Here is a 24648-nt window from a genome sequence, read left to right as displayed (position 1 = left end):
AAATGTGTGGAACCCATGTGAACAAAGTGAAGCACATGGGTCTTTACCATGATACATTCCAAATCCACACATATATATGTGCTTTTAGTGATACATCATTCATTAAATTGTGTGTGAACAACAGTCATTTTCCATGTGGTACTTTTGCCCTTTTCTGTACAGGTAAGGATTCTTGTTTGTTCAATGAAAGCTAATTTGGGATTTGGGAATCCAATTCAACATTGCAGAGAAGAAAAGTAATCCAAAGTAATCTCGTGTTCATCTGGTTCTATCACTTATCGATGAACATTTCTTGAGGCAGTGCCATTTGAGAAAATAGAGATCACACAGCTATTCAACTTAATCTTGCTTCTGGAAATGACCCCAAATTCTTTTACTGTGCAAAAAAAAACCCAACTAAAGTCACATTAAGAATTTCCTTCCATACTGTCTTTTTGATAAATCAATCCTATTTGGTGTTGTTTTAGTTAATGATCAAAGACCTGAACACATCTCTACCATAAGTAAATCATAATGATCTTTTTCTGCTAAAACATCTATAAATCCAGCCTGGAACTCAAGCTAAAAAAGCTTAATTAAAAAGATTATTTTAATTTGATAACAGCATGTCAGTTAATTAATTAAACCTCATCAGAAGAAAAGAGCCTGAGGTTATTGGAGGTGTTCCTTTTTCAATTCACTACAATTCCCCAGAAATACTTCTTAGATTGAAATAAATATTCGGCCAACATTCTCCCTCTACTTTAAATCATGTTTGCTCAGGAGTGTTCAAATGTATGAGAGTTGAACTTGATGAACCCAACTGAGCAATGCTTTCTCTTAACACCTTGCTGCCAAAAACTGCACAATACGCATCTTTAAATCCATTTTTACATTACAGCATGTACAACTATTCCGACCATGACATCCTGATCCTTGACGCTTAGATTAACTGCTGAGTGTCTGCAGCTGAAGGCGCTGTAATCCATCTCAGAGCAACATCAACAACAAATCAGCACATTTACCCTTATATCTGCACTTTCCCCTCCACCTGGCTTTGATCCGCACAAACATCACCTTATCCTTCCTGCTGGCCTCGCATCCAGGGAATTCAACCACTACTCATGAACAGAACTCACTTTAAAACCTGTACAGTGCATTATTTCTCTCCACAGCAGTAAATACATACTGCAGATGTACAAGGAGAAGCCATGTAGAGATAACGCCTCAGCTGTCGCCGTGGCTCAGATCATTTAATCACACTCATAGAGAGCTCAGAGCTCTGCAGAGGGTCTTCGCCTCGGAGGTGGGGTTGCTTTCAGAAGGTCTGGCTGTAGCCAGAGGTCACAAATGTCCACATTCATCGCTTTACTCATCACATCTCTGCCCCATCGCCCCCTCTGCCGGAAGGTCGACTGCCTCAGCTTCCCAGTTTGCAGCTGGCAACTCGGATCAGAGAAGCTACACCTCACGTTCGGAGGTGTGGAAAGGTCCATGTAGTGATTGCAGGTCAGATTCAAGAGGTTTAAAGAGTCACACATGTTGTTGTTCAGGCCCTGAGAGCGGAATCATCTATAAAAGGTGTTCATCTCCTTGGGTGTTTTGCCCTTTTTATTAGGGGCATGCCATAGCAATGCATAAGGAGAGCAGTACTGACTTGCGAAGCAAGTCAGTACTGCCTCCATGCATTGCATGGCAGGCACCTATTGTTCTACACCCAATAGAATGTCTCTTTATTATTATAAAAATAATTTATTATTCTTCCGTTACCGTTAATGCGGCTCGTACCGCTGCATGCCGACCCACAAAAGTGGTATCAAAACGTGCGGCTCAATCCCGGCAAGTGAGCTATTATTTTTATTGGGGATCGGAGTTACGATGGCGACGTAAAAAGCGAAAAACGAGCGAAATTTCCAACTGCCGAAGCGCAGAGTGTAACTGACACCAACTGCCGCTTTTTTAGAGTGAGAAACAGAGTGGAATTTTGACCCAAAAACAATTTTGAAATCGCTCTCATGGCCGCAAAACTTGTGCTATTGGTATGAAAGTTGGTCAGGAAATAGCACCGCATGTCTGCTCCGGTAAAATGTTTTAAAAATTTTTCTAGGGCTTACGGTTTTCTGTCCAGGTGCTTCAGAGCAAAGTGATGGGACATGACCAACTGACGCTCCTCCTCAGTGTTTAATATAGGTTTTTGAAAAATTACTGAGCTCACCACACACCATTTTTCTCTCATCAGTGCAATTATTGTGAATGACCTACAGATATGAATCACAGGACTATCAGAGACGACAAGTAGCCCTCTCATACGCTTCAAACGGTTTTTGGATCGGTCTAACGGTTCCTGAACTGGAAGGTGTCGTTCAGACTGCTTTTTTCATTAAAAGTGACTGGGTGTTCTCAAAGTTACATGAAGTGTCTCTCACACACACACAGCAGTTGGCAGAGGCTTGATCGCTATGGCAACTGCTGGTTTGGCCTACAAGGTCTCTGTAGTTCTAAACATGGTGAAACACCTTAATACAGAGGGCAGAGCAGAAGGTCAGAACTACAACATGGCGGATCATTCAGTTATTACAGAGGAGGGCTGAGCTGGAATGTAGAGCTACTTGCTGTTTTGGGCATTATATTGGTGGATTAACCAAACCACTGTTACACATTGATTAGTGTGTCTATTTAAAATGAAGCTTACTGAAAATTTCAAAATAAAAGCCCTGACATTTTTCACATCAGGTTATTGGTCTTTTGGGCTTTATGGGACTGGTTTAAACAAACCAGAGTTGCACATTGAATTAGCGTGGTCATTAAAATGAAGCTTACTGAAAGTTTCAAATTAAAAGTCTGCCTATTCCTCTAGTGTTAGTGCACCGCCGAAGGCGGTGCAATAATATTAGCCTTTTTTATGTTATTTATTTCTCAGGATAGTGAACTGCCTTGCGCAGCAAGGCAGTTCATTAACATTAGCACAAACATTAGCATTTGAGCCCCCTTGACTATATGCTTCACACGGTTTTCGGATCACTCTAATAGATCCTGAATAGGATGGAGATGTTTGGACTGCTTTGTTCAGATAAACTAACTGCTTCAAACCGTTAGAATCTGTTTATCCCTTTGTGTCTCACTCACACGATAGTTGAGCTGCTCTTTAGAACTACAATGACTGAAGGTCAGAACTACAACATGGCGGAACTCTCAAATAGCACATAGGGATGAGCTGGTGTTTAGATCTGCTTGCTGTATGGGGCATTATATAGCTGGATTAACCAAACCACAGTTACACATTGGATTAGTGTGTAATCCACTGTAAATAAAAAAGCTATTGTAAAGCTATTGTAAATAAAGCTTACTGAAAGTTTCAAAATAAAAGCCTTGACATTTTTCACATCAGGTCATTACTCTTTTGGCCTTTATGTGACTGGTTTAAACAAACTACTGTAACACAATGAATTGGTGTGGTAGTTAAAATGAAGTTTACTGAAAGTTTCAAAATAAAAGACTTGGCATTTTTCACATCAGGTATTTCCTCTTTTGTGCTTTATGTGACTGGTTTAAACAAACTACAGTAACACAATGAATCGGTGTGGTAGTTAAAAAGACGCTAACTGAAAGTTTCAAAATAAAAGTCTGCATATTCCTCTCGTGTTAGTGCACCGCCGTAGGCGGTGCAATAATATAAGCTTTTTTTATGTTATTTATTTCTCAGGATAGTGAACTGCCTTGCGCAGCAAGGCAGTTCATTAACATTAGCACAAACATTAGCATTTCACTTCCGTTGACTAGTGTACTAGCACTTTTACCTAAAGTTAGCTATTAGCTAATTTTCTCATTTATTACACATGTATACTGAATGGAGCAGTAAAATTAAAACAACATGGTCCTGTTGCTCCACATGCTACTGCCAGCATTTAGGCTAACATTAGCATACTGGCTAATTTTAGCTTATGCATTAATTTTAACATAATGAATGGTACAAGTACAGCTTAGTCAACATGCTTCTGCCTCTCCACAGGTTATTGACTACGTTGCAGCTTTCTTTAGCATTAACGCAAATTTTTAACATAACGCTGGCTCAAAGCCGACGGGCACACTTTGGCATGCCCCTTTAAAATTTCTGCAGGAATTTTCTAGTTGCTTTTACAATTCAGTCAAAAAAAAACAAAAAAACAACTTTTAAATTAATAAAAATAAAGAATATATTGCATAAATGTTCAGCCACTTGACATCAGTATTTAGTAGCTGCACCTTTGCTTGAAATCACCACATGGAGTTTGTGGGGATGAGTCTCTGAATGCTGCGGTTTTACTCCGTCCTTTCTTGCAAAACTGTTACAGCTCTGTTAGATTGTGAGGAGGGTCAGCTGTGAGCAATCCTTTTAAAGTCCATCCACTCTTGGTTTAAATAGATGGCCATGTCTTTGAACATCCATTGTCAGATGCTTAAAATTCCTGAAATCTTTGGATATTGCTTCATAACTTACACCTGCTTCAGCCATTTCCATGCCTTTATCTCTGACCTGTCTGGCTGATTTCTTGCAGAGGGCGTACAGCGGGTCCAAACCCTGGAGAGGGACTACATGTCCCTTCGGATCCTCGAGAAAGAGCTGAAGTGAATCACTTTTGAACAACCCAATGTTGGCTATATTTTTTAAATGGATTGCTTGCATTTTCTCTACTTTGCCCTTCATGTAAAAACCTGGATTCTTCATCCAGATTTTAACTGTACCCTCACGGTAACCCTTTTACTTAAATGAGGAGACCGAGCCGCTTATCGTAATTCAAAGTGTCAGACTTAATGTGTTTTTGTCAGTAACATCTCTGCCTCACTGGCACATTAATTACCTGCCTCCATGGTTTGAAGGCAGTAAAAAGACATTAGCATTAATAGCGAGCTCTGGTCACACGCTGTTTCTCCGACACAATCAGCATGTAAAGCAAAATGCCACCTTGCAGCTCTCTGATTAGCTGTTTTCCCTGCAGAACAGCTTTACTCTGATCAGATATATATAATTATAGCTTTAGCAATGATCAGCAAGGCTCCCTACAATTCCCTTTTTTATGTGAGCTTAATCCCCTTCCTTGGTTACCTTAGGGCCGTCTGCTGCATTTGTCAGCAAATGTTGCCTGAAGGAAATGCAAACAGAGAATAATCTCACAGTAATCTCCAGGAAAGCCTAAGAGGAAGGTTGATTTTTATCAGAACAACTACAGCAGTGCAGAAACTATCATCTAGAAGCAATGTTTGTACATTTCCATACAACAGGAAACATCATGAATATTAATAACTTGACAGATGTGGTGCTGCAACCTGAGAGATGCAGGTTTTTTATTGCCTCATGCTGGAATGCCGGAAGAAAATCTTTCTGCAGTAAATAGGGTGTCCACGATGGCACAACTTGAAAAAGTACAATGAAAATCAAATTAAAAGATAAAGTTGGTATTCTTTTCATGTTCTGCCTATATTTCAGCAGATTTTTATGTGGGTGACCAGAATTGTTTTGAGTTTCTCTTATAACAATAGCCACTGGAGTTAAACTGGAGGCTCTAAATGATGGAGAAAGCCATCTGCTGCTCAATGAAAAGCACTTCTGACCAATCCCTTTCCAAGGACCACATTAAGGTTTCACTATCATCACTTTTGTCTCCAGAACACAGAAACGTGGCCATGGTCACATTCTGAAAAGTAACAGTGAATAAAAAACAAAAGGTGACATTACCAATGATTCACTATTTATTTTTTACATAAATATCAAACAGATCTGTTCATCCCAGGACTTGTTCCTCCCATTTAGTGTGTGTTTCTTAGTGTGATTATTAAAGTTACTTCATCTCTTGTAGAGATTTTGAGAAAATAAGTTGCATTCACATGTGAAAAAACATCTTCTGACCAGACCTTTGTCTCTGGTGGTAAGTTTTGTGATTTTTCCCCCCCCCTGTGTGTTAGTGTATTTCTTTGTATAATTATTGTGATTAGTCAGCCATTTCCATGCCTTTATCTCTGACCTGTCTGGCTGATTTCTTACTGCATCCTCAGAAATGCAATAATTCATATCCTTACAGCTGCAAATGTGAACTGGAGGCATGTTGTTATGGAGTTTGTCGTACAATCTTCTTTTGCTGCAAGTCTTTTGAAATATGTTTCAAGTTTAAACATCTAGGAAAAAACATTTTTGCCAATTCAAAAATGCAAAAAAGTATTTTTATTGTTCAGTTTTGACCATTGACTTTAAGTGAGGTAAGTAAGGGCTGCAGTGCCTTATCCATTGTTTTGGGTTCTTATGGATGAGTCTCCTGGATGAGTCTTCAGTTCGCTCTTTGAGTCATTTTGATCAATCAGCCACTTCTGATTCATGCTGTTCAATATTTGCCCTCTTTGAGGATAACATATCACCAGAAATCCCACAGCCTTAGAAACAGATTTTTAAACTTGTGCAGACTTTGTTTGTCATATGTTCTTCAATTTCTTTCGATCAGAGCATGGTGTGTTGATTTCAATGATCTTTAAGTCTCCTTCATGTGGTTGGACTGATTCTATTTGCCCCTTAATAAATTAATGTATCTACATACAATATTAGTTTTTGCTCGCAAGCAGTGACCAAAAAGCAAAGATTCTTCATTTGTATACAGCACATAGATATTTTGTATGTAAATTAAATAGATTAGGCACAATGTGGCATCACTAAATGAGATATGCCAAAGCGTTACACAGGGGGTTAAGTGATGTCTTGTTTCTGTAAGTGGGTGTGGCCAGTGAACCGAACAAATGTGGTTAATTATAGATACTTCATGTCTGAACCAGGGGGCGATTACTTTTACAGAAACGTCAATGTTAGGTTGAAAGGCTTTCCCCCCACTAAAGTAGATTCATAATTTGTAAAATGTATAAATACAAACGTCGTCACTGATTTAAAACCTGTTTGAAACTGTTCGTGTCACAAATAATAGAAGAAGAAGCTACATTATGACTTTGCAGTAGTTTGGGACGCAATTTGTAACTAGCGAAAACATGAAGCGAAAAAGGAAGTGCACTGTGTCAGTGTGCCCTTGAGCAAGGCACTCAATCATATTTCGAGTTGCACAGCGACAGAGTTCCTACAAAGGAACTACAACAAAATAAAAACATAAACTCGTTATGTTGCTGTATCTTCCTCCGCTACAACACGTCTCTCTTAACGACATCAGTCAGAGAACAGCATCTGTCACAGCAGCACTGCAGATGGACTAAAGCAGCCTCACTCACTGCGCTCCCCATCCTCCTCCCCGCCACACACACACACACACACACACACACACACGCACGCACGCACGCACACGCACACACACACGCGCACACACACCATGGATCCATGCCTCACCATCATCCTCTGCATTCAGCCCTGATCCACCGACAGAATCAACCTGATTTCCTCTCACTCTTACAGCTGCTTTTTAAAAATTATTATTCACATCACAGTTGTTGTATCTGTGCGGATCCAGCTGCGGAATGAAGTCGCAGCTTTTCTCGGCACTGCGGGACAAAGCCATGAATCCCTGGCTGCTCTTCGCGTTGCTCGGTCTCTGGTGAGTGAGTCGCTTCCATGCGCCCGTCGTGATGGGAAGAGGGGGTGAAAATGACCGCAGAAGGTGTCTTTGCGTGTGTATGCGTGTGTGTATGTGTGTGTGGGCTTTTTTTTTTTTTTTTTTTTTTTTTTTTTTACAGCGGATAATTGTGAGAGCTGTGGCTCGGGAGTTTAAAAATCTGACGATGTTTTTTCTCTTGAGACTGACTGCTTCGTTTGTGTGTGTGTGTTTCTCTTATCTACCTGAGATTTGCAGATTGGGTGATTTTGGTCCTCACTGTTCAAAAATGTGTATGAGCTCGTGGCATGAGATACACTTAACGCATACTATTAAGATTAGGGACTTCTTTTCAAGTTATAAAAAGAAAAACATGGAATTTCTCTGCCGGCAAACATGTCATTTTTGTTATTTCTGCACGCTGAAATATATATATATATATATATATATATATATATATATATATATATATATATATGTGTGTGTGTGTGTGTGTGTGTGTGTGTGTGTGTGTGTGTGTTTATAGTGGATTTTACGAGGCATTGTAATCCAGTCAAGCGTGATAAAAGCACAAATCTCATAGCCATGATCCATCATGGCATCATTTACCAGCTGCAGTCCAAGAGTCTCAGCTACTTTTCAGTTTAAAGATGCCAGTTATTGCCTGACAGTCTGAATGTTTGGTGCCTCTTGGAGAAGTTTTTTTTTTTTTTTTTACCAAACTCCTCAAATTGAAACCTTCTCTCACCAACAGTTTGGATGAGAACTTATTATTTGTGAATAAAGCATCAGTTTTGGACTTTTAATGGTTTGTTTTTAACAGTATTGGACAATTATTAGGATCTAAGTTGTGCACATGCAATTAAAAACATATTGTATATCATTGGTGAAGATAAATAGATACTGGTAACAACCAAAGCTCTCACACACACAAAAATCAAAGCAAATTAGTCAGCAAATTGAGTAAAAAATTGGAATGACAAAGTTTTTGAAGAAGCTTGCTTTGTGAGGAATCTCTTATTAGTAATAACTTTAATAGTTTAAATTTATGAGAAACTGGCCGTATGCGTTGCTCCGGTGTGATTTTCTTTCACATAAACAGTCTCCAAATCTTGGAGGTTTTGGTGATGTTGTGGAAAAACTGGATAAATGTCAAGTTATTGACTGGGCCATTTTAAAAGTTTTATTCTCTCTCTGAAACCACTTTAAAGTTTCCTTTTTTGCGCATTAAGTACTGTTATTTGGAAATCAGTGCTTGTATCATCTTCATATTCAAATCCAGAATTTTCCAGTACAGTTCTCCATGCATCCTTCCCTCAGTTTTCATGAAACCCATCTACTGGAATGCAGCCCACACCTGCAAACTTCACTTTTGGCATAGCTTTTTCTTTAGGTGGGGTGCAGAACTATTTTTCTTCCAAACATTGTGAGGGCAGTGATTTGTAAAAAAATTGATGATGATGGTGTGTTTCTCCCGTATTATACTGACTAATCCTCAACATTCTTATTTTCCTTCTTGTAGTCTTGTGCAGTGAGTTTGCATAGAGGCCATCGTGGTTGAATGTATTACTTACTGTTTTCATGGGAAAATATTGTACCTGTTTTTTTTCCTAATGTTATTTGAACATTTCAGTGATGTTTGAGTATTACACAACGTTTTTCTATTATTCTTTTCACTCATCTGTCAATAGTTTAATGAAGGGCACTCGGCCATAGCGGTTTCATGGTGAAATGATCCATTAATTTTGGGATTATGGCTCCAACGGAACACACTGGGACATTTAGGTGTTAAGAAATAAAACGATGTCTGTTACAACAATTAAACTTTTTGTTTAAAGCCTCTCTGCATAATGTCATACCTCTCTGTGCATTTGTTTTCTTCATGTATTCTATACTAATTCAAATTTTTTCATTAAAAACTAATGACGTAGAAATTAATTTAGCTGATGGCTAAATTAAGGTTTTTATTTAGTGCATCTGATCACTTTGCATAATATTTGTGGATGGTTTTTGTATATCAAGATAGTTATTATCCTCCTTCCTCATATTTGTTGCTTTCAACTTAAACTTAGACTCTTAAAATTTCCAGATGTCTTTCATGGACAAAATGTGTTAGGTAGAGATTTAAAGTATTAAAAAAATGTAAAATCACATTTTAAATGTCTGAATGTGCTTACAACGGACAAATGCCAACTATGTTATGTGTCTCTTCAGCAGTGCTCAGGTTGTGAGACAGTAAGGAAATTAACATAAAAACGACAAACTCCTGTCTGTGGATTTAACAGATTTATGAAACCGTCAGTGTTGCAGTTCGTTTCTTCACAGCTTTTCTGATTAGTTTTGGCGGAGCAACTGTTGTTGATTTAAGCTCAATGAGAGTCAGAACAGGAAAAGCAGAGACGGAAAGAGCTGCCAAGCAATCAGTTAAACGTCTCTCCAGGATCAGAGCTGAACTGGGGCTGCAGCTTAGTGCTGAAAGCAGCGCCCCTGGTGGGCTACATCAAGCTCCATTGCCTCTAATGACACCCCCATGAAAACTCCCAAATATAATGAGAAAATACTACTAGGTTCTTAATGTCTGCAGCAGTGTAGGCTGTTGTCTTTTAGCAACACTTTAAGGGCATGGTTGGTCATATTGACAGTGATGAGGTCAGAACAGATTTAAACTTGTTATGAGTGTAATTTTTATTTGGGGTGTGAATAAAATCTGCATCCACCACAGGCAGCCTGATGAGACTCACAATTTCCATCAGTCTGGTGTTTTACGGTGAGAAATCAAAGTTTGATGAACACTTTTAAAAAATGTATTTATTCCTCGTGCCATAGGAGAATGATGGTTTAGTTTTATCCTGATGTGTCAAAACATCTAGAAGTTTTGTTCATAAATGAAGGCTAGAAATGGCAAAAACTGTATTTAGACTTATTTTTGTAATTTCATAATTACGGTTATTGGCTTGCTGTATTTGTTGATTTCTTCCCTCACCTTTCTTTCATTTGTTTAATCCATGGTATTATTTTTTTTCTTCTTGTTTTAACATTTGCTTTCTAGTTTTCACTCTTCCATTACCCTGCCTTTAGTTCTTTTATTAATAAAGGTGTAGATTTATTATGAGTCTATGTTTAGATTATGATCAGCACTTTAGATCTTTGTCGTATCCCTATCACAACATCATTTATGCCTTAAGGTGACTACACAGACATATGTATCTATTCATTAGGTCACTGTGCCATGGGTGAGATCATGCCTACCAGAAATGATTCCGGAAACAGTAGCTTAAATCCCGGGCTGAACGCCAGGTCCGCAGGGATCCTTATAGTATCAGGTCTGTGTTTATTAGCGGGGAACTACAGCAGCAGCGTCATTTGGCACAAGCTGAGAGTTCGACCATGTGGAACGGCCTGTAATAGAAACAGCAGGACTCATCAGATAGCAGACACATAAAACTGCTTATAGCTCTGTTTAAGTTGCATTCCAGAAGTGCTGCTGTGTGCACTGAATCCAAGCACCCTTCCTTTGACATGCAACCTGACACAACCCTGCGCTTTGATTGTGCAAACACAAGACCAATATCAAACATCTATTTTTTTTTTGTGTGTGTGTAGAGCTAAAAACTGCTGATCTTTTATTTTCGATGCTGAAAAAAGCACAGGTCAGAACTATGCTTTATAAGCTAAAAGCTGGTTTTTGCCCTTGGGGAGTCCCAGCAATATTGAACATCCTCACACAGCACAATCTATGGAACAATTAAAGGGAATGTTTGTTCTGAGGAAACAATGAGACAACCAGTTATCCACATGGGATGAAAACCTGGTATGTTATTAAAGCTTCACGTTTAACCTTGGATTCATTTTAGGGTTTTTCTGCTTAGAGTTACAAGAAGCCCATTTCTTATTTTTGGACATATTTTACTTTGTATGGTTTAGAAACACATTCCGTTATATAAAAGTATCAAAAATATTGCAAGAACACAGTTTCTGTGGGTTTCTGCTGGATTTTAAAGTATGACATGAATCCAAAAGCCATAATTTCTATTGATACATGTCTAAACAATGTTACTAAAGTTGACAGATATATGTAAACAACAGATGTCTGATGTATGTGATGAATACATCAGATGTATGTGAAACAACAGTCTAAAGTGAAGTATGTTTTTGCGTAAAACTGGGTCCTGACTTTGATTTCTGTTGATACAGGTTTCATGTTTAAACTAAAAATCATACTAAGATCACATATCTTCATTTAAATAAGTGAAAACTCATAATTTTTACTGTGAAATGTACTTTAGGCATCCAAAGGAATACAGTGTAGAATAAGACAGTAACATAAAATGTGCAAAAAGTGAAGTGCTCTGAATATTGTCCAGGTGCACTACATGAGAACACTTCTTCTGTTTGCTTAAGAATTGCAATTTGGCCTAAAAATAAACTTCATATTTGTGTCAAAAAGTGGCAGGTTGATCCTAATTTTAGAAGCAAAGGAAAAAATCACATTGAATTCAAAAGGAACATGATGTTACAGATTTGAGCAATTTGCGTGCATATGTGATGGGTGGAAGATTAAAATCAATTTTTCATATAGCAATAAAACAACAAAAACAAAATCACTGCTATAAATCCTCTGTTAAAAACAAGCTTGTCTGTATAGCCTACTCTTAAATCCAGAATTCCAGCATGATTTAGCATATATTAGAGTTGGTCCAAAGTTCTGAAATGTTGGCATTCGAGGGTGAAGCATCACTGATGCAAACAGATGTTATGGATGTTTTACATCTGCAGCACAGCAATGTTTATTGCAGATTTAATTTATTCATTACATCACCTCTGTTGACAGTTGAGTTTGCAAACATTCTGGTTTCTTGCCATAATGTTACAATCATAAAATGGAAGTGAGCCCTTTAGCCTGTATTTTGCTATTAAAAATGTATTTGATTTTCTGCATTTCTTCAGCTTCTATATCTTGTGTTAGCTATCAGGCCACTTCCAAACTATTTGGCTTCCACCACTCTGGTTAAACAATGGTTATTCACAAATAAAAATAATAATAATAATAATAATAATAATAATAATAATAATAATAAAAACAGCCGCAGTTTTAAGCACTTTTAAGCACCGTGGTGAAGGACTTGCTTTGCAGTTACATGAGTCAAAATTCCTCCATAATGATGTGAGGGACCTAATAAACTCAGACAGCAGATGACTACAAAGTGCTATTCCTCCTGAATTGCTATACAATTTTCACACATTTTGGCTTTTTCAAAAACATAATAGTGAGAAATGTGTTGTGTCTTTTTGTAAGCTTGATACTCAATTTGAGAACCCGACAAAGACACAATCATTTAAATTTTATTATATGTAAAATTTAAATGAAGCAGAGTCAATTATTTTACCAAGAATATATATTTTATAGAAAGCAGAATAAGCAGCTTAATGAATAAAAACATGTATGCAGCCTGTCAACTGTTAAATGAGAAATCAAAGCCGATTTAATCTGTTAGATGTGTGCGAGATGTTCCATCAGAGTATAACTAAAACGTGTTTGGCATATGCTCTAACACATCACAGCTTAAATACCTCCAGGATCTGCTCTTGTCAAGGTTCTCAGTCTAATAGATGGGTGATGTCCATGTGATCTGATTCATCATCTGGCCAGAAATCACCTCTACTTTCCTTTGAAGGTTTAAAAGGTGCATATAGCTGCCTGATTTTCCTCGCACAGTAATTTTCACCTTCAGTTCACAAGATTAACCAAGCACTCATTCTCCTTCGATGAAAGCCAAATGAGAGCTAAATCACCAGAGGAAACTTTGGGAATCTCTGGATATCTGTTGATGTTTTATGGCTCTCTCTCCTCTTCACAGTTCAGCCATTGGGCCCAGTAAACAGGAAGATGAAGACTACGAGGATGTGCCCATAAATAAAACCTGGGTGTTATCGCCAAAGGTCTACGAGAGTGACGTGACTTTGATCCTCAATAAACTGCTGCAGGGCTACGATAACAAACTGCGGCCTGACATCGGAGGTAAGAAAAAAAAATCCTCTCATCTCCACGTAACACCTTCTGCATTTGAGGAAACATGCTCTCAGTATTCAAACAAGATTTCTAATATTTAAAGTTTACTTCTATTTATTGTAATGAGTGTTATTATTGTTATTGTGAGCTTGGTTGTTTTAGGACAGAAACCTGAAGCATTACATGTAAATCCATGTCCTCACGTTATGTTCCAGTGCGGCCGACAGTGATTGAAACAGCAGTTTATGTCAACAGCATCGGACCAGTGGACCCCATCAACATGGTGAGGCAGTTGCTGCCAATTTAGCTGCAGCTTGTTTTCATTTTTATATCTTTAATTATTTTAAAAAGTTGGATTAACCATCAAGATGGACAACTATCTGACCAAACCTACCAAGAGGTGAACAAATATGTATAGCCGAAGTATCAGCCTAATAAAAACTCATTGCTAATTGTTGGGCATTTGGAGTGATGGTCCAACCAGTGACTGCAATCTGCTATGGAATTGCTTGAATTGCTTGCAGTACAAGGCTTGGTTCAGTTTGTACTACACCTGAAGTAGTTACAAAAGATGGGGACAGCCACACAAAATCTGCTAATGGAGATCAATCTGGCCAGGTTGGATTGGGGCAGAACCAATAAAATTTGCTCCTGGAGTTTGTTCTTCTAAGTCCAGACCATGATGACATGAAAACCTTCCTCCTCTTTTGCCAAAAGGTGAATGGAACTCTGCATTTATCTGTGCATGCTAAGCAGCCTGACATGATCCTGTTAGTAAATGGTAAATGACCTGCACTTGTGTAACACTTTAGCAGTAGCTTTATATCTGATGTGCTCTATGCTGCAATCAGTCATTTACCCATTAGTACACACGCTCACATATACGCTGATGGTAGGAAGCTACATTGTAGCCAATGCTACCCTGGGACAAACTGACACTCAGCAAGGCTGTCAATCAATTGTTGCCACTGGACCCTTGGAACACCACCACCAGCAGGCGAGGTAGGGGAGGAGTCTGTCCCAAGGACAGTTGGGGTTTGAGCCCTTAACTTCTGATCCATTGTCCCTCAGCAATTTGAACTATTATAGGGTTGCTGTGTCTTTCATGTCTTAGATGTGTCTCTGTTCAACAAGCATGATGCAACTGAAAAGTGGTGAAAGAAGTTCTGATAATTGAAAAAGCAATGTATGCATACTGAAAACGAGTTGGAAAATGGATACCACTGTTTGCAATGAACTTTTCTTGCAGGAATACACCATTGACATCTTCTTTGCCCAAACATGGTACGACAGCCGACTGAAGTTCAACAGTTCGATGAAGCTGCTCATGCTTAACAGTAACATGGTAGGCAAAATCTGGATTCCCGACACCTTCTTCAGGAATTCCCGAAAATCTGATGCCCACTGGATCACAACTCCTAACCGACTTCTGAGGCTGTGGAGTAATGGGCGAGTCATGTACACACTGAGGTAAGACACTTGCAGGCCAGTTTTTTCAAATTGATTTTGTTAGCATATTTAATGTAAACTCTAAAGATATTTGTTGTTTGTGCAGCTTTAGTGTGCACATCTGTGTTTCTTTTTAAAGTAACTCCAGTTTGTCAAACCATGATCTATTTGTCTTTTTTATTGGTGTTTCAGAGAGAGTGAGAAAACAAGCTCACAAAGGAATGTTGAGACTTGATTTTCTTCTGTCACAATTCTGTTTTATCAGGTTGACTATTAATGCGGAGTGTTACCTTAAGCTGCATAACTTTCCAATGGATGAGCACTCGTGTCCGCTGGAGTTTTCGAGCTGTAGGTTGTCAAACATAACATTCTCTCATTTTCGAACCCGTCATCTTGACTTCAGCTTCCTAGCTCTCCTAGAACAAGGGACTAGCACGATTGCAACACCTGTGTTCATTCTCCTTGCCAGAGAGCCCATCTGCTTGAGGCTGTACCAATCTATCATCTGCTCCACCAGCAGAAAGAGGAGGTCACCTACTACCATTTTGCTGACAGACTTAATGAATTCTGCACCCTTCCCCAGTCTGATTCATGCTGTCTGTCATTCTTCATTTGTCTCTTGTATTGTGCTTTTGCTTCTCATGACTTATCATGCTCTTAATCTTCCACACACCAGTGGAAAATACAAAGAATGTTCCACTGAGTTTATGTCAAATGTCAGAGCCAGTTCAGTCACAGGAAATGTCATCGAATCAGCATGAGTTTGTGATAAACTCAAGCCTAAACTGACCTTTTGTGTCACAGTACAGTAGTAGTTGGATATGGTTTTCAGAAAAAAAATATATTTTACACCAACGTAATATTTGGTCTCTAAGGAAACCAAGAAATGACCTTTCCTGAAAGTCTATTATCACGGTAATGAAAAGCCAGAAAAAAAGGCCAACTGTTTAGAAAACATAAAATATTACAGAGTAAAAATTGACATAGATGCAGAAGGGAAACTGAGAAATCCCTTTCCAGCTCTTTCAGGGATCTTTCAAGGCATTCCCAGACCAGAGGAGATTTGTTCAGTGGGTACTGGGTCTCCCTCTGAGGTGGCATACTATTGATCAGAAGCCTAAAGTACCTCAATCAAGTAATTTTGAAAAAGAGGAGCAGGAGCTTCACTCCATGTTCCCATCTGATAATGGAGTTCTTCACCTCATCCCTAAACCAGAGCTTTCAGGTGAGCTCTTTTAAAACGTTTAAGGTGTCACTCTGCATTTTTAAGACAATTTCTAAAATCTCAAAACTAATAAACAGGATCAAGAAACAATTACCAAAAGAGAAGCAAATATTTCCACATAGTACTACTGATTGTGGGGGTACAAAAAGGTGTGCCCACTGGATCGCAAAAGTGGTTTAGACTATTTGAAATCAAACATAATTTGCAAACTTGTAGAAATTTATTGTGACTGAGCAGGTCAGTGACATTTTGAATGCTTCCCTCTTCTTTGCCCTGATGCTGTTTCCTGTGAATAACAACCACACATACACTTTGTAAAGGAAGGATGTAGCCACTCTGATTTAAAGCAAAGATCACAATCTTGATTTTATTCACTCTACAGTAAATAATTCATGTAGGTGACAGAGAGATGCCTTTTTGCATTAGGTATCCTAACTGAAGTATTTGCATGTATGGGTTATTCTTTGTAATACTGTTGTCACAGTCAGAAGTCTGATTCATTTTAGGGCCCGCCACAAAATAAATCTGCTGTTCACTCAGTGCCATAGCAGCTAAATGTGCTTATGAACTTGCTTGCTCTTTAGAAAGGATTTAATAGGAAAGACTTTTTGCCACTTTATTAGATCAAAAACAGCCCTTCCTTTCCAACTGATGAGAAGAATAACAATTCCTCTTTTGTCCTGATTTACAGTAGCTAATTTGTTTTCCACTGCATTAATGTGGAACAACATCCCATAACTTCAGTCTCTTTAATGGCTTATCTTACTTAAAGTAGACTAAACCAGAAAGCATAAAAGCAAAACCTCGCCCAAAGCAAATTTTGAAATATTCCATAGTGGGTTGTGCCAAGAGACACTGATGGCCATGACCAAATGTAGAGATGAGTGGAAGGGGTTAAGGTGCAGTGGCTACATCCGTCTTTCTTGCACAGTCTATGTGTGAGCTACGTTGAAGAACACCTGATGCTGTAGGAATGAGGCAGGCTTTTGTTTCATCTGTTTTTGGGGTGTTCTGCAGATGGTTACCCAAAAAACGAGATCACATATCGGTGGCAGAGACGGGCAGTGGAGGTGGCTGACCAGCGTTACTGGAGACTCTACCAGTTTGCTTTTGTAGGGATGAGGAATACCACCGATGAGGCACACACTCAGTCAGGTTAGACAGAATCGTCTTCCTGTTTTTAGTTTTCCACTGCTTTAAGTTGAAAACCCCCCTTTCATCTTTAATTTTCTTAATCTGTTTCAGGGGAATATGTCATAATGACAATATTTTTTGACTTGAGTCGACGGATGGGCTATTTCACCATTCAGACCTACATTCCCTGCAGCATGATAGTGGTCTTGTCCTGGGTGTCCTTCTGGATTAACAAGGACGCCGTCCCAGCTCGGACGTCTCTAGGTTGGAAATCTTAACAAAATTTTACCATCTGAAAGTTTAGCCATGCTACCAGACTGAGGTCCTGCAAGTGTTCTTTCTTTGTGAGCAAATAAAGCAAAATGACAAACCACAATCGATTAATCTTGTATTTTTGGAGCCAAAAGAAAAAAACTATAACTTCTGCCTTTTCTGCAGTAAGTTGGAGGAAATTCTGACTCGTCCACTCATTGAAATCATAGACACCAAGTGATTTTAGTGAACCATTATGTGGTTGCACAAAAAAAAGAATCTGCATTACCAGGAAAATTTTGATAAGAGGTCCTGTGGTACTCCGTACAATTAGCAGAGAGGCACGTATAGATAATCTGAAAATAGAGCCTTGGGGAATCCCACATGTAATATTTGCTTTGGTTATCGAGCTGTCCTTAATCTTAACTGATTATAATGTTTTAAAAAAATAAAAACAAAATTTTTGTTTCTTTTAATATAGCTAAATGATTGTCTTGGTAGGTCATCTGTGGTTTTCTTGGTACTAATATTGTTTAAAAAATAATTAGAATTGATAATGTCTTTGGAGATGATAAATGACCCCAACTTAAAAATGACTGTTAGTCTCATGTTCATCTGTGACTAAAGATTTAAATGCAACAACCATTCATCTAATTGGAGGACATAGGAACTAATGCACACCAGTCTGAACACATGAACAAAAGAAACTAGGGAGTATTTATACTGACAAAGCTAAAGACAAACAAGCGACAGATGATTAGTAAATGAGGATCAAGTGAGATGGGGAAGCAGAAAGCAGGCCTATCTGAAATTGACTGGGGAAGAAACTAAGAAACCTTCTCATCAACCAAATTCATGAGGATTTTGTAAAAGTGTCCTAACAACCATGCCTTCTGAGTCCTAAACTTTGTTCATAATGCAGTTTGACAGAAAGTATGAAAACATGATTTTTTTTTTTTAATTGTAGGAAAATACAGCCAAAATCCTAAGAAAAACTTTGAAAGACTCGAAAATAATCATGTGTCTGATTTTTAATTCCTGTATTTATTCCTCTGTAGGAATCACTACAGTTCTCACTATGACAACTCTGAGCACCATCTCCAGGAAGTCTCTGCCGAAGGTTTCCTATATCACTGCCATGGATCTCTTTGTCTCCGTCTGCTTCATCTTTACCTTTGCTGCTCTCATGGAGTATGGGACCTTACACTACTTCACCAGCAACCGGCAGACCAAGAAGTCCAAAGCCAACAACAGCGCACAGGTACAAACTGATACCCATCATATACCTTTTATCTGACTCGCTCTGGTTTTATTCTCCTAAACTGAGCAGTGAAAGTAACCGTGGTTTCTTTGCAGCAGAGAGTTCCCAGCATGGTAAATATCCGACCTGGAACGTCCCTGTTGCAGATGAACAACATTGTTCCGTATCACGAGGACGACGACTACGCCTACGACTGCTTAGATGGAAAAGACTGTGCCAGTTTCTTCTGCTGCTTCGACGACTGCCGATCGGGAGCCTGGAGAGAAAACAGGATGCACGTTCGGGTTTCCAAGATTGATTCTTACTCGCGGATATTTTTTCCGACTGCTTTTGGCCTTTTTAATCTAGTTTACTGGATTGCTTATCTTTATTTATAAAAGAAAAATGTTTATTTATAACTGAAATCAGCTGGAGTTTAACATTTGCAGGTGCATCAGCTGCTTTTAGACTAGTTAGTAGTAACTTTGCAAACTTTTGCTTTGATAATATAATGGGCCTGGCTGCAGAGAGGCATGGCATATTAGTGATAACAGCTCCAACATCTTGATCCTGTACAATAAGCAGGAAAAATCATCAATGTTAGGCTGATCTTTTTTGTGAAATTAACCACGATATAAAGTGTTTGCACATGTAAAACTCCAGTCTCCACAGAGGAACTATTGCCATCAGTCTTTAATACAATAGCCCAAATGTTTATTTTCTCTTTGCTACTGTGCATTGATATCATGCTTTACACTTTGCATCTGCAATTGAGGGATATTGTCCCTATAATTTGAAGATAAGTTCTTTAATTTTTCTCTGAAAAGCCAGTAACTTATCTGAATAATGGCCAATTAATTTTGTTCAGAATAGTCAGGGATCGTACCTTTACAAATACAACTTAATTGTTCTCTGCGTTTTTACTGCAGACTGTCAGGAGTGATGATGGTTATTTTTATGGCAGGCAGATTTTATACTTTCATGTATTATATGTTGCAAGAAAAAAAGTTTGAGTTCATTCCTGTTCAAGCAAACACACCAGCTGGTAATTTAACCTTTCCAGCTGTAAATTGATTGTTTTCTTACCGAAGATGTTCATGAAAAAAGCTGCACATCATTTTATACAGGTCTGTGGCATCTACAGCACTCCGCAGCAACATTGTCCCATACTTCAGCACAGCAATAGAGTTTTACCGGCAGCTTTTAGTAGCAGATTGTCTACGAGAACATATACCTGTTTGGATCATTTTCTCCTTCAAATGCATGAATTTTTAAAAAAGGGTGTAATTTCTTCAAAGATGTAAGAATTTTCTTCAATGAACTTGTAGTTTGGTGTTCTAGATTACACAGCTTCCATTTATTCATCTTTTGTTTTTAGTTTGAAGAGAGTCTGGCAGCAGAACAGAAAGATTAAGTTCAGTTCTTCATCTTTCTGAAATGAATTACGTACCTTGAGAGACAAAAAGTTGGCATCACAAGAAGAATGCTTTGTCTTATATGCATTCAGTGCTGTTCAAGCATTCATACATCTTAGAATGTAAAACACTAATTTGTAGTTTTTCCCACTTTGTGATTTAAAAAAAACCCTCCCTACACATAAAAGGTGTTCAGTCATTGCAGACATTGAGGATATCAAGCCATGAAAAGATTCAGGTGACATTTTGTCTCATTTTCCCCACAAACTCATCCTAAGGTGACAACAGTAAGCAGTTGTCACATTTTTGGTTTATAAACCAAAATCCAACCAACATTTTTGCAGAATTAATGAGGGATTTTGTGTTGCACAGGAGCTCTAATCATATTTGTCTAAGGTAATGGAACTTCAAGCGTTGTTAATATGAATTGTTTTATTATCAAAGAGTGAGAATTCATTATTTGCTTAAAGCTAATGATAATTTATTTTAAATATTTAGAATACATTTTAGACACGCAGCTGTAAAATGCTTCTAAACTTTGTAAATCGGGATTTAATGGCCAAATATTATATTAAAAGCAACATAACCTAAAAATTATTTGTTTAAATGACATAAAATGGAAATAAATCTGCATTTCCACTTTATTTTCTGACCAGATAAATAATTTTAAAGTGGAGTTTCATGACAAAAATAATTTTGAGTCATGTCCTTTAAAAACAGGAAAGCACTATTGGTGGATAATGACATCTGTCCATCATCTACCTGTGGAAACTTGTAACTATGAGTTTAACCACTATACCTATTGTTATATTTGATAAAGAAATAGATTTTGTCAATACGTTGCATATGTGGCTATTTATTACACAGGAAACTTTGGTGAGCTCTGTGGAAGTAAATAGATGAAGAGGCCAGATTTCTCCCCAGCCACCAAAAATCATCTGCATTTCAAATACATTTCCCTCCATACATTACAAGCAGAATCTTAGGTTCAGGGAAAGAAACAAGCAGAAGTTGAGTGAAGATGACACAACACATAGAGAGAGAGAGATAGTTTCTGCAAGGAATCAAAAGCCAAACCACAAAGATAATTACCGGTTGTGTGATGATATTGTGTCCTTTGCTCCATTAAATTGCCTTCTGATGTCCACAGATCACTTCACTGAAAATACCAATCAGTCACCTCTAAAACGTTCCTCCTCAATGTTTGCTAGGGATAACTTGCTGTAGCCATACCTGAACCAAAATGACGGAGAGAAAATTTGACTGCAGCCTACTTTGAATATTTCCACTTCCCTTTTATTGACTTTAAGTAAGTTTTGGAGCCATTGACAGCCATTGATAGTGTTGTACAATGTGTGAGTAAAAAAAAACGATTATTTGGACAAATGTAAGACTTGAACAATCACTGCTGGGCTCACCTTGCATGGTTTGGGTAATGTGTTAGGTCTCCAAGCTTCTGAACTCTTTCACATATTTTACAAAAAACAGAAAGCCATCAATGACTATTGTTCTTTTTCTAAACTACAAAAATATTTGGTAACAGGACAGAAATGAAAATTTTTATAAACTGAGCAAAGAAAAAGTCAGATTTGTCCATCTTTAAAATAAATTATTCATTCTGATTAAATCAAATCAGAATATGAAAGGTTTGAAACATTATTCATGTTGCCTGAGACAAAACGTTCTTGAGTGAAACAGAGATATCGAATTAGGAATATACTGGCATCTATGCAAGCATTCATGTTTTTAGTCAAAATGAATATTGCACAACTCATTAATCAGATATCTTATTTGCATACGTGATGCATGAGCTGACTGTGGACAAATCAGGAAAAGAGCATCTAAACTAAAGTTAATTAAAAATACAGTTTAAACTTTAAAGACAGGTTTCTTCATTTCACTCACTGTATCCCTTTGCATTCCATTGCACTTTATTTGGTTTAAGCTTTAACACTAAACTGATTAAATGGCATGCCTTAAAAATGAGGCTTAAAGTCATATTTTATCCATGCAGCACAGAGCTTGATTTATACTTTTTGATTTTCTTCCACAGACTGAACAACAGTCCTCTGCAGCAGCAGGGTTTACTATATTACCACTGCACATGAGGACATTTTCTTAGTTTAAGCCAAAGCTTGTTGTGTTATTCATATTTATCTAGAGAACACTTTTCCAAGAAACAAGCATGACATGTAGAACCGAGTGATGTTCTGCAGTATCCTGCGAAAACTACATTTGTTTTGCTAAAAATTAACTCTTGTATTAAATAATATTTGCTTTTGTTCTCAAAGGAATTTATAATTTAATACTAGCTAACATACAGTTTTGTTATCAAGTTATTGCAAGCTTAAAAGGCTTATTTTCTTATGAGAGGAGTAAATTATTTTGAAATGAAAATAAAATAATTGTTTGTATATCAGAAACCAGGACAATAATACTGCCAACTGATTACCCTGAAAATGTTGTTAACTGCTGTGGCCTGCAGGGACAGATCATCCGCTGACGGAAGGATAATACTCTTCAGCTGGGCCTAATACTGAACAATTATTTTCTGTATTATAGCATAGAACTAAATCAAAAGTGTTTTTTTGGTTTATTTTTAGCATTTTTTCTTCTAAATGAGATAAAACATTGCTGACACAAAGACAATCCAAAACTAAACAGGTTATTTTGACATGAGAAATAATAAGACATTTATTTCGGCAAGACAACAAAATTAAACGTGGTATTTAATGGAGATAATTGGAAAATACAAGATGTTTCATGGAGATAAGATGAAGTAAGCTTTGTTTCCTCCAAATAAGACAAAATGTTCCTCACTAGCTGATAAAGAAAAGCTTTGTTTCTCTCAACAAGATGAAATGAGATGCTTTCTAGAGATAACAGGAACATGTTCCCACAAGATAAAGAGAAAACAGGCTGTGTGTTCTCAGTTCAGACAATAATACACACATAATAAGAAATCACAAATGCAACAAACAGAAACAATATTTCCAAACATGGCTCATTCAACTGGATAGTAATTGGTCCAGATGGTGCTAATGCTGATCTTGACAGTACTATATGCCTTATATAAACACAGGCAATGCATTAAATTCTGTATTTATGTGCAGATGGTAAAGAGTTTAAGTCTTGTATGGATGTCAGGGTGGAACGTAATTAAAAACTGATAAAAAGCGACTTTATGGGTATTTTCGGGATCAGTCCTTGATTCTGCTGTTGTGTAAATCTTACAATCTTTAAATTGATAAAAAATAAAACAAATCAAATCTTGTACCTACAATTTGGAGCAGATTTGCTTATCATGATGATGCACAAAAATATTTCTGGTTACATTGCAGAACCTCTCTCCAACCATGGTACCGTTTTGTTTTGTGTATTCATTTGCATATTGTGACATAAAGCCAAACTACAGCGGTAATCTGGTAATGATTTAAATGCTAATCTCAATTAGACTACTAAATGAAAACACATTACATCAATATGCCCAACTTATTTGAAATCACAATATAATCAAAATTGTTGTTGTACCGTGAAAATTGCACTTTTTTTGCAACTCTACTTCCGCTTTGCCTCGGCTTAAGAAACACAAGCTTTCATCTCCATGTCAGGCTTTAAAAACTGTATAAATGATGACTGCCAGCAGAAAGTTTTTAAATGTATGTTAAAGCTACTCTGAAACTACAGCATATCATGGCATTTGTTTCATATTCCTCTTTGCAAGTATCGTAAAAAAAATCAAATGCTGTAATTTTCAGCCCAGCATCTTCAGAAACTTGAACATTCATCGCAATAATGATCTGCAAAGAGCTAAAAATCTCATAAAACTCAAGCCATATTAAAGCGTCGGTCATATATCTGTGTGCAATATCATTCTCTGTAAATGTTGCTCATGTTGTATTGTGACTACTAACTCAATACACTGTGACAAAATAAAGCAGTGCCTATAAAATCCAACTGGTTTTATTTCAGACTTTATTTTCCAGATGTATTTGCATTGCTTAATTATTCCCTTCTTTGAGTAAATTGGTGGCCTGAAGGTTTATGACAGGCAAAATAGATTTTTTCATGTTTAGCTAATTTTGACATGTATAATTGAAGTCCAGGTATAAGCACTTCATATGTTTCCAGAAATTGTATAAGAAAATAAGTGGTGTTGAACCATCAATAGGTTCTCAGGTGGGTAGATCCATTAACCTGCTTTGAAATATTCCTGGAATGGCTCAGCTATGAACTTATTAGCAGAATAAGAACTTATTAGACTTGAGTAAGTCTTAGGTCAGGAAAAGGGCAGATTATATCGCTGCAGACCCCACACATCCTGGATACTCACTGTTTAGACTTTTATCTTTAAGTCAGCACTACAGGACTTTATTTGTAAAACAAGCTGC

General features: G+C 37.6%; 1 protein-coding gene across 2 annotated transcripts; it reads left to right on the top strand.

Annotated features, from left to right (window-relative positions):
* The first annotated feature begins 6239 nt into the window (after positions 1-6239).
* Positions 6240-24214, top strand: gabrg1 (gamma-aminobutyric acid type A receptor subunit gamma1). 2 transcript variants are annotated; one of them, XM_017302582.2, is made up of 9 exons: positions 6240-7535; positions 13391-13551; positions 13758-13825; positions 14792-15012; positions 15257-15339; positions 17234-17371; positions 17462-17614; positions 18661-18863; positions 18962-24214. In XM_017302582.2, the coding sequence occupies exons 1-9, from the start codon at positions 7459-7461 to the stop codon at positions 19238-19240; spliced, it is 1383 nt and encodes a 460-aa protein (XP_017158071.2). In that variant the 5' UTR covers positions 6240-7458; the 3' UTR covers positions 19241-24214. The 2 variants fall into 2 exon arrangements, with proteins under 2 accessions (XP_017158071.2, XP_017158070.2); XM_017302581.2 differs by having other exon boundaries at positions 6896-7535; positions 18959-24214.
* Positions 24215-24648: the final 434 nt, after the last annotated feature.

The sequence above is a fragment of the Poecilia reticulata genome, chromosome 22 (assembly GCF_904066995.2).
Source record: "Poecilia reticulata chromosome 22, P_reticulata-male-v2, whole genome shotgun sequence".
Classification (NCBI taxonomy): domain Eukaryota; kingdom Metazoa; phylum Chordata; class Actinopteri; order Cyprinodontiformes; family Poeciliidae; genus Poecilia; species Poecilia reticulata.
Note: the sequence above shows the minus strand (reverse complement) of the source record. Positions and strands in the feature narration are given on the sequence as shown.

What these genes read in the sequence shown, in the direction of transcription:
- gabrg1 (XM_017302581.2), top strand. Translation starts at nt 7,459, where the DNA reads ATGAAGTCGCAGCTTTTCTCGGCACTGCGGGACAAAGCCATGAATCCC. An exon ending in CCCAGCTCGGACGTCTCTAG is followed by an intron (nt 17,615 to 18,660) that starts GTTGGAAATCTT and finishes ATTCCTCTGTAG; the next exon opens with GAATCACTACAGTTCTCACT. An exon ending in AAGCCAACAACAGCGCACAG is followed by an intron (nt 18,864 to 18,958) that starts GTACAAACTGAT and finishes GTTTCTTTGCAG; the next exon opens with CAGAGAGTTCCCAGCATGGT.